The sequence below is a fragment of the Macadamia integrifolia genome, unplaced genomic scaffold (genome assembly GCF_013358625.1).
Source record: "Macadamia integrifolia cultivar HAES 741 unplaced genomic scaffold, SCU_Mint_v3 scaffold1363, whole genome shotgun sequence".
In the NCBI taxonomy this organism is placed as follows: domain Eukaryota; kingdom Viridiplantae; phylum Streptophyta; class Magnoliopsida; order Proteales; family Proteaceae; genus Macadamia; species Macadamia integrifolia.
In genome coordinates, this window is record NW_024868177.1 from 183 (window position 1) to 10,186 (window position 10,004).

The window sequence follows — 10,004 nt, forward strand, 5'->3', positions numbered from 1 at the left end:
GATTCTGCCGGCGGTTAGGGTCCCACAAATTAAAGTAACCCAAGACATTCACTAGACAAATTTTGCTATGATTAATTTCTCTTTTAAAGTTGATGTGTGGGTCAGGCCTTTGGGGCCTTGGAGGCCTTGTCCTTTCAGAAATGAGTCTTTTAACTCTAATGAGTGAAGAGAAGACCCCACAGAAGGCAAGGCAAGGCCACAGTAGCTGTTGAATCATAAACTAATTTGTTAGCTATTTGACCAAAGGATGCTCCATGCTACTCCTGCGCCACAGAAAGGGGGTGCAATGACCACCATGCCCTTTTTGGGGGCGTTTCCCCTGTATCGGGGTGCTCCCCTTGCTCTCAGACAAAAACATTTACCCTATATATATATATATATATATATATATATATATAGAGAGAGAGAGAGAGAGAGAGAGAGAGAGAGAGAGAGAGAGAGAGGAGAATCATAGCTTTAGGTCTGGTATTGGTATTAGTATCTGCCAATACCGATCTGAATCAGATTGGATCTACACATATCGATCAGTTTTGCCCTTACTTTTTAAAAAAAGTACATTTTTTTCCTGTTTTACCCTGAAATGATATGGATAATCGATCCGGATCGGTCAATGATTGGGGATCGATCTTAGCCGATACCAATATGATACAACTGATACGGCCGATATCAATACTTGAAACCATGGAGAGAATCGTCTAAAAGATTCATACCCATATTCCATCTTCACTTTGAAATCAGATCATAATTCATATCAAATGTGTTGAAGCTCTCATCCTTTTTCTTCTTTTTTTTGTTGCTAACGAGGAACCCCTTGAACTTAAGGATGTGAATTTTGGAGGTAATATTTTTTCTTTTAACCTCATATGAAATTCTTTGGATGTTAGTTTTATATTCTAACTTCTAAGTAATTGTTTTTTTCCTTTATATAACTGAGACGGATGAAGAGGAATTATTTGAAGTCTTAGAAGATGTGTTTTTAAGGCCTTCTACTCCTACTTTAGCATCATCCACCATTACTATGGGTGTTCATTAGTATTTAGTAGTTTTATTTGCATTTCACTTTCTGAATGTAATATATTTTTTTTTACTTAGTTGTTTTGTTGTTTTAACAAAACATAATAGTTGTTACTTAAAAAAAACATTGAATCGTTTATCACCAAAAGTAATTTTTATATCGAAACCGAAATCGTTTAAAACCCTGAAATTGAAACCGTTTAAAAATCGTGGAACCAAAGTCATTTACTAAATAGTTGCGGTTTCAGAAGTGCAACCGTAGTAAATGGTGCATTTTTTATTTCAGCCAAATAAATGTGAACTAAACCGAACCACACCATTTAAACTAAAATGGAACCGATTAACACCATTATCTTAAGTTTGCCCAATTGTACTATATAATTCAAGGGTAAACCCCGATTATAGGTAGTCACACCTAACCCGTGTAATAAATCAGTCACTAAGAGACTCAAACTGGAGATATCTATTAACACAGCACCTTTGGTGGACCAATGGAGCTACACCCGGGGTGTAAGCTTTCATCCTTATAATTACTTGGCCATTAAAATCATTAAACCCTTTTGAAATGTCACAGTAACTGCTTTATAACTATTTCATTGGGGTTACATTAGTGGTAGAGAGCATAGCTGAGGTACGTTTAGTCGGTGGCACATCAAGAGATTTACGTTCAAGTTAAGATTAGGTTTGATTAGATTGATGGGAGGTTAGGGGGCCGTGAAGGCTTTAGCTTATTTCATTGGAAAGTAAAGTATATGGAGATACTTTCAACCTAGTTATAGTGTGGTCTTATCAAATCCACAAAAAAGGTGGGTTCAATCAGATATGTCCTTAGGTCCGAGAAGAACGGAGTAGGCCACCCCATCCACCAACCACAACCACCACCACCACCCCACCACCACTGGTCCACTGAGATGGCAACATCTGTCGCATGGTGTCTAATCTTATCCTTAATGGATCCATTCAGCATTCCCCACTACAAGATTTTAAAATATAGGTTTTCCACCCACCCTATTGGCTATGCATATGCCAAATTTGTTTTCCATTTTGTAATTTTGAAGAGCAATCAGAACCTGATTGTGGGGCCACATGCAGGGATGATGGGTTTATAAACATATTGGGTCTTCAATTTAGAGATCCCCAAATTCAACAGGTAGGTAATTTCAAGGTTATCTTCAAAAATTCAAAAAATTAAATTACCATCCACCAAGATTGGATGCATGGTACCACTCCCACCCACAAGGTGTTTTTTTTTTTTGATGAACAGATGCCATATAAGGACCTACTGGGGCAAGATAAGAGACCTACGTGGAGCCAACAATGGGTCCTTATGTCACAATTATTACAAATTACTAATTTATTTACTATTATATCAAGAAAGATGTGGGGTAAGAGATCGAACCTTTGACATTCTTTAGACTTGACACGGCCAAATCGATCATTCAGGAGGGTGAGGACACGTGTCACCCATCGGGACACATGTCGCCCACTAGATAGGGTGTACAAAGACTCTATCACGCTCTATCACGTCGCTTGCATGAAGGGAATATTCCCCACCAGAAGGATTGACGTATTAGAGTGGAACTCTAAGAGGGAAGAAGGTGGACCCGAGAAGGACTCTTGGAAGGAAAGGGAAAACCCTAAACCCTATGAGCTATCTAAGAGGGCCCGAGAGGAAGGAAGGAGGTAAGCATCAATACCCTCACCATTACTCCCATACTAAAAACTATGCGGCTGACCCTAACTTGAGCATCGGAAGACTAACCCCGGACAAAGCTCCGGGCCTCCGTCGTTTGTGCTTGTGCAGGATCAACTCACGGGGTTTTTGGCAGCAATAAGACTAAATGCCAGAGTCCAATTGCTTGGTTGCCTTCCATGAATTAGAAGCTTATCCTTCACAAGTAATTGAATTGACAGTTACCTAAAACCTTGTTTTACACTTGGTAAGATAATAAAAGAATAATAAAAGAGATTATGACCATTTGATGATTTGAGAAATCATTTTTTAAGAAATAATCAGATATGTACCATTCAATTCCATCATTTTAAGGCACAATATTGGTTAAGTATCATCCATCCCAAAAACCAATACAATATCATTGTGGATCAATATCAAATCATTCATATTGAATAGAAACACATTTGATCCTCCTAAAAGCATATCTTATGATATTTTTACCCTTATTTCGTATTATTTCACCAATATAATATCAATCACATATAAAGATCAAGAACATACAAACAAATGCAAATCTCCCACGATCAAATACCAATATTTGAAACATGATAAGTTATTCAATTCTCTTTAATTTTTCCAATAAAAAAAAATTCTCAAAATTTTGTCATAGCTTCTAATCAAAATTTTTTATATGTGTGTGAAACGTACTACAACGTGGACGATTGTGAGAGCGATAGAAATTCATTAACAGTACTGACACTAAAAAAAAAAAAAAAAAGGGCAAATCCTTGTCTCTCTCTTCCCGCCAAGATTTCAGGCACACCTGGCGCGCCAGCCAAAGAGACAGGCTGGCCTTTAACAGTTGGGACTTGGGAGTCTTGGGACGGTCAGGTTCAGGTGAGAAAAGCACACAGTCATCAACGCCCGCTGGCGGCAGGGCCGCAATTACCTCTCTCTCTCTCTCTCTACCCCTCGTGTGTACACACTGCCATGAGAGAGATGAGGACCTGAGCTGAGCCCCCTTCAATCGCTTCTAGAAGCTTTGAAATCACTCTCTATAGAATCTTGGAGAACCCCAAGAATCTTCTAATTTTTTCTTTAATGGCGACTGGCTAGTAGCGATCTCCCCACGTTTCTTAATTAATTTGGATTTTGAAACTTGAAAGAGGAAGAAGAAACGTCGTTCTTCCTCTGCAAACCTCTCTCTCCTCACCTCTTTTAAATAAACCCATTCCTTCCTTCACAATCACCTACCCTCCTCTTCTTTGCAGCCATGCAACTCAAACATTTCCTCCCAGTTTTACCTGCAGATCTAGATGAAATCGAGTCCTCAACCCCTCGTCGTTCTCGTTCCAGTCGCCAACCTTCCACCGAGGAACATGGGCTTTTCACTTTTGTTAACCATGTACTCCGCAGCATCTACACGGGTTTCTCCGATTGCTATGTCACTCGCAACAACCACTCTTCCTGCAACTTCCAGGACACCCCAGGTGTCGATCTCTCCCAAAAGGTTGTGGGTTCGAACAACCCAAGAATCTTCAGCTTCGCTGAGCTCTACATCGCTTCCAATGGCTTCAGTGAAGATCAAATCCTCGGTAGTGGCGGATTCGGTCGTGTTTATAGAGCCGTCTTACCAAGCGATGGCACTATTGTTGCCGTCAAGTGCTTGACTGAGAAAGGAGAACAGTTCGAGAAGACCTTCGCTGCTGAATTGATGGCGGTCGCTCAGCTTCGCCACCGAAACCTCGTTCGCCTTAGGGGTTGGTGTGTTCATGAAGATCAATTGCTTCTTGTATATGACTACATGCCTAATCTCAGCCTCGATCGGATTCTCTTCAAACGACCTGATTGCCCTGCCTCTCCGATTCTGAATTGGGAACGACGATATCGAATTGTGGCGGGTCTTGCGGCTGCTCTGTTCTATCTACATGAGCAATTGGAGACACAAATCATCCACCGAGATGTCAAGACTAGTAATGTCATGTTAGATTCCAATTATAACGCTCGGTTGGGCGATTTCGGATTAGCACGGTGGCTAGAGCATGAACTTGAATTTGCAGCACCATCTTTTGATAGCAATTATGAGTTCAGGATGGCGGAGACAACCAGAATTGGTGGCACAATTGGGTACTTACCACCGGAGAGCTTCCAGAAAAAAAGCATTGCTACTGCAAAATCTGATGTTTTTAGCTTTGGGATTGTTGTTTTGGAGGTGGCGAGTGGTCGGCGAGCAATCGATCTCGCCTGCCAAGATGAGAAGATTGTCCTGCTTGATTGGGTTCGACGGCTATCTGATGAAGGTAAGTGTTTACAAGCTGGAGATACTCGGTTACTAGATGGGTCTTATAAGCTTCCTGAGATGGAGCTTTTAATCAATCTCGGCCTCCTCTGTACTTTGGGTGATCCACAAGTAAGGCCTAGTATGAAATGGGTTGTCGAAGTTCTTGCCGGTAATATCGTCGGCAAATTGCCGGCGTTGCCGTCGTTTAAGGCCTATCCTCAATACATCTCCTATTCATCTTCCACTGCCACCACAATCATAACAATTTCAACAGTAATAGGAACATCAACAACAACAACAAATGCATCTCAATGGTCTAATTTAACATCTGGTTATGCAACTGCTGCTGGTGACACCATTTTTATGACAGCCATGGATGGGGAAACTAACAGCAATGGCCATGATGGAGAAACTAACAGTAACAGTCACATTAGTGGCGTTATTCGGAGCAAAATTCCTTCGGTTGATACACCACGAGAGATACCTTTCAAGGAAATCATTGCTGCAACGAATGATTTCTCCGAAGCTAGAAGAGTTGCAGAGCTGGACTTTGGTACTGCCTACCATGGCTACCTAGAGAACCGTCATCATGTATTGGTGAAGAGGCTTGGGATGAAGAAATGCCCTGCTTTAAGGATACGTTTTGCCAATGAGCTCCAGAACCTTGGGAATCTCCGACACCGGAATCTGGTGCAGCTCCGAGGCTGGTGCACTGAGCAAGGGGAGATGCTTGTTGTCTATGACTACTCTGCTCGCAGTCAGCTCAGTTATTTCCTCTTCCATGACAAGAGCTGGCCCTCTGTCCTAACATGGAGGCGGCGTTACAATATAATTAAATCGATCGCATCTGCAATCTTTTATCTCCATGAAGGTTGGGATGAGCAGGTCATCCATAGGAATATTACTTCTGCAGCTATCATCCTTGATGGTGACATGAGCCCACGTCTTGGCTCTTTCGCCCTTGCTGAGTTCCTGGCTCGGAATGACCATGGCCATCACGCGGAAACTAGCCCAGAGAAATCAGTTCGTGGGATATTTGGATACATAGCCCCTGAGTACATTGAATCCGGTGAGGTGACCGCATTGGCTGATGTTTATAGCTTTGGGGTTCTTATGCTTGAGGTGGTTACCGGCAGGATGGCAGTTGACTTCCGGTGGCCTGAGGTGCTGTTGGTGAAGAAGGTTCGTGAATTTGAGATACAGAGGAGACCATTGGTGGAGCTGGCGGACTGGAGAATGAATGATGAGTATGATAAAAGGGAGCTTACTAGGCTTGTGAAATTGGGAATTGCATGTACCAGATCAGATCCTAGTTTGCGACCGAGTATGAGGCAAATTGTTAGCATACTAGATGGTAATGATGGGTGCTTCAAGGAAGAAGCACAAAGGAAGGAGATGAGGGAAGAGTGGCTGCGCAGGAATGATTATTCTTTGACATCTATCAGGAGAATCCAAGCTATTGGTATTCAATGAAGGTATATGTAGTTGGAACAGATAGATCTGATGAGGGATCATAGGTTTCTCTTATGTGATAGTCTCAATGATGTAAACTAGGTTTCTCTCTTGTGATAGACTATGATCAGGTTTTCCCCTTCCTTTTTTGGTTGTTTGTGTACTGTTTCAGGTAGTCTATGTAAATAGAAATGAGATGATGATGTATAGTTAGACTTTATGCATTGGTTCTTCACCAAATCCAGCACATCTTCCTATTTGTGAATTATACTGCTTGTTTGACCTGCCAATTGATTCATATTTCAGTCTTCAATCTCAGATACCATTCATATTAAGGGTATATTGTGATCTCAGAAAAATAAATAACATACAGGGAGGAAGGGAGAGAGATAGAGAGAACAATGAGTGCAGACTAACTAATGATTGTCATGGTAAACATAATAGGTAGAATGTCTTGTCTTTACACCATCTTAAAGAAATTGTAGAAAGTTGTGAGTTCAATGCACAGGCAGCATTTTAAATAGTATTTTGGCCCGGATCATATGGATAAACTGCATCAACTCAGTCTCATCTACCGGAGTTTGTTTGATTCATTTTCCGCTGCTTATTTTCTACTTCACAACACCTCATTTTACAGGGACTTACTTCTCATCATCAGTATCAACCCCAACCCAATTGTTTAGTGCGGAAAGGAACTCTTTAAAACTGACCTTTCCATTCTTGCCCCAGTCCATCTCCTCTGCATTTTACAAAGAGAAACCACTAAATAAAAGGCAGCTGAAAGCACGGAAAGAAAACGCAATCAAAGATATATGGAACCATGTATAACAGGTGGAGGAGTATAATATACTGAAACGTGTCTTGGTGATGTGCCTTGGAGATTTCTCCTGAGGAGAACCCTCGTTCAATGCCCTGACCATGTCATTCTTGTTCACCTTGCCATCTCCATTTTTATCAAGAAACAAAAATGCTTGAACAATTGTATCAAACATAGCGTCAAGCTGTGGTGATCCCATCTTGGATGTCTAAACAAATCCACAAGTTGTCAAGGAAATCAATTACCAGGTATTGAACAAGTGCAATAAATAATAATTATCAAAGAAGAGCTAATTATAGTTACAGTGTGTGAAGATGTTGAAGGCTCTGCTAGGAGATAGATAAGACAAAGGAGGACAATGAACTGATTGAATTGCATTCCTTCGATGCTGTCAAAGTCACAAGAATGGAGTAGATCCTCCATTTCCTTCTCTGTCAGTTGTAATTGCAGTTTGCTTAAGCATCTCTTTAGCTCCTCACGGTCAATAATTCCATTTGAGTCTTCATCTATGAAATGAAAAATTTCCACAGAGGTCTGAGAAAACTCCTTGAACATCTACCAAGACTGTAGAGAGGATAAACAAAGCAAGAACAAATAAAAACTCACCGTACTGCTGAAAGACACTCTTGATGTTTTTCAGCTCCTCTTTAAATTGAGGAAACCTCATGACTATGCTATTCATTGATCTGAAATTATTCTTCCCTGATGTGCCTCTCTGTTTGATTGCTTCTACCATCTTCTTTTCAAGATTTGCATCTAACCTCTTGTACATTTTTGGTGAACTGAAATGGAAAAGCACGGTTTCAACTTTTTTGGAAACGAATGACTTTAGTGAGGGGCAGATGTGCGATGTGCCTGAAAGAAGATGAGCAAGAAACAATGCAATGAGCAAGAATATAAATTCAGCAGTATGGATACTACCTTTACCCCTTCTTCCCAGTGGGAGGATGTAAGATTCAATTAATTTATTTCAAGGCAAACAGAAAACTCAAAACTCATAAATATTACTTTTAGCTTGTTTGCTGAAAAAGCTATTAGCTTTAGCATCTCTGGGGAAAAACTGTTAGCAGGATTATGGAACATTTCTGACCAAATTTCATGTAATTACATCAAGCATTACTGGTTACTGAACATATGGATTTCCGCAATAACTTCGTTGCATTATAACAAGAGAAAAAATGTATACTCGTCTCAAATATTACCGAAAACAGCCAACTGGATCAAATAGTAAGCAAAATACAGCTAATTCGAGCATTTCAACCAGAACTTAGAACAGTTCACTTCCAAGAAATGTCCATATCATTGACATTTTTTGTTTGACTTTGTTTTGCTTTAGTATAGCATTTCAACCAGATCTTGAACTTCCATGGTTTCAGATGGTGGATAAAAATCATGTTTTCTGATAAACACTTGTTAGAAGAAAATTAGTTCTTTTCAAACTTTGATGTGTTAAGTACTTGACTGATCACTAAATAGAGAAAAAACAATTTATAGTAAATGGAAAATAAATGAAAATAAAATTAAAATATACCTACCTAGTGATTTTTTCATGGTTTTTAATCTGAAAGAGGACCCAACCGTTGCCCAAGCTTCAGAACTCCTGTTCCTCTCCCTCTTTCCCCCTCCCCTTTGAATAAAGGAGAGAATAATAGAGGAGAACGGAGATTACCCATGAACAGGCAAAAGAAAAAGGTGAAAGCAAATGGGTTGGTGTGAAATAAAGAGATGCCAAAGTGGCTTTGATGATAAGCATCTTCACATACCACAAGCCTTGTCTATATTATATCTCTGTTATTATTACACTTATATACCAACAAACACGGCTAAATTTAAGAAATAGATACAGGAGGGAGAGCATGGGTCATAAACACTATACACTCCCAAGTTGATATATCTATTGAAGCACAACTAATGGTACTATAGTTCAAAGTACTTGAAAATTTTTATATAGAAGAAAGGTATAACAGAAGCACACTGACAATGATACTAAAGGGCTTCTTTCGAACCAAATGGTGGGATAACTATTCCGATAGGGACTTGATGCATTCTCTTATAACCACATTAGCCTATGGTGTCAGCCCAAAAAAGGTGAGAGCTACATTGATAAACTCTCTTTTGTATTAAGGGGTGGTATTATGGATTTAAGTTCATGTTGATCCGTTAATATCCAATTATTTTTTCTACCTCTGTTTATTTTTTCTACTAATGCTTTGGCTAATCATATATTGATTTTATCATATTAGATTTAAAAAACAAAAACAAAAACAAAAAAGCCATACCCGTTGCACAAGGCTCCCACATGTGCAAGGTGAGGGGGACGAAAGCTACGTAACCCTACCCCATGAATGTCAAGAAGCTGTTTTGATCGCTTGACCACCAAGTCGCACGAAGCTGTTTTATCATATTAGATTAATTCTAGCATAATCATATCATAACATCTATGCTGCATATAGGTACAGTTATGTAAAATTATCATTTTTTTTTTTTTTTTGGTGGGGGTGTGGGGTAGATAATAAAAAATCATCAAAGATACTAACACTATATATATATGCCAGGCATGCACTTGTCACCCCTCTAATGCTTTCGTGCTATCACCATAACGAATGGTTATAAATTCAAATAACAAAAAAAAAAAAAAGAGCAAACCACCACACAATGCTCCCACTACTGCATGATGATTAGAATCCATAGCAAAAAAACAGAAAGCTCCCACTACTGCATGATGATTAGAATCTATAGCAAAAAAACAGAGAGCAAGCAACCCA

General features: G+C 39.7%; 2 protein-coding genes across 3 annotated transcripts; one reads left to right on the forward strand and one right to left on the reverse strand.

Annotated features, from left to right (window-relative positions):
- Positions 1 to 3,466: 3,466 nt before the first annotated feature.
- LOC122063575 (receptor like protein kinase S.2) lies at positions 3,467 to 6,662 on the forward strand. Its single transcript, XM_042627276.1, has one exon. The coding sequence runs from the start codon at positions 3,963 to 3,965 to the stop codon at positions 6,441 to 6,443; it is 2,481 nt and encodes an 826-aa protein (XP_042483210.1). The 5' UTR covers positions 3,467 to 3,962; the 3' UTR covers positions 6,444 to 6,662.
- Positions 6,663 to 6,814: 152 nt separating this feature from the next.
- On the reverse strand, positions 6,815 to 8,929 carry LOC122063576 (probable calcium-binding protein CML22). 2 transcript variants are annotated; one of them, XM_042627277.1, is made up of 5 exons: positions 8,775 to 8,929; positions 7,846 to 8,094; positions 7,543 to 7,745; positions 7,273 to 7,447; positions 6,815 to 7,161 (listed from the first exon to the last, which is right to left on the reverse strand). In XM_042627277.1, the coding sequence occupies exons 1-5, from the start codon at positions 8,788 to 8,790 to the stop codon at positions 7,064 to 7,066; spliced, it is 741 nt and encodes a 246-aa protein (XP_042483211.1). In that variant the 5' UTR covers positions 8,791 to 8,929; the 3' UTR covers positions 6,815 to 7,063. The 2 variants fall into 2 exon arrangements, with proteins under 2 accessions (XP_042483211.1, XP_042483212.1); XM_042627278.1 differs by having other exon boundaries at positions 7,846 to 8,021; positions 8,775 to 8,923.
- Between the last annotated feature and the right edge of the window lie 1,075 nt (positions 8,930 to 10,004).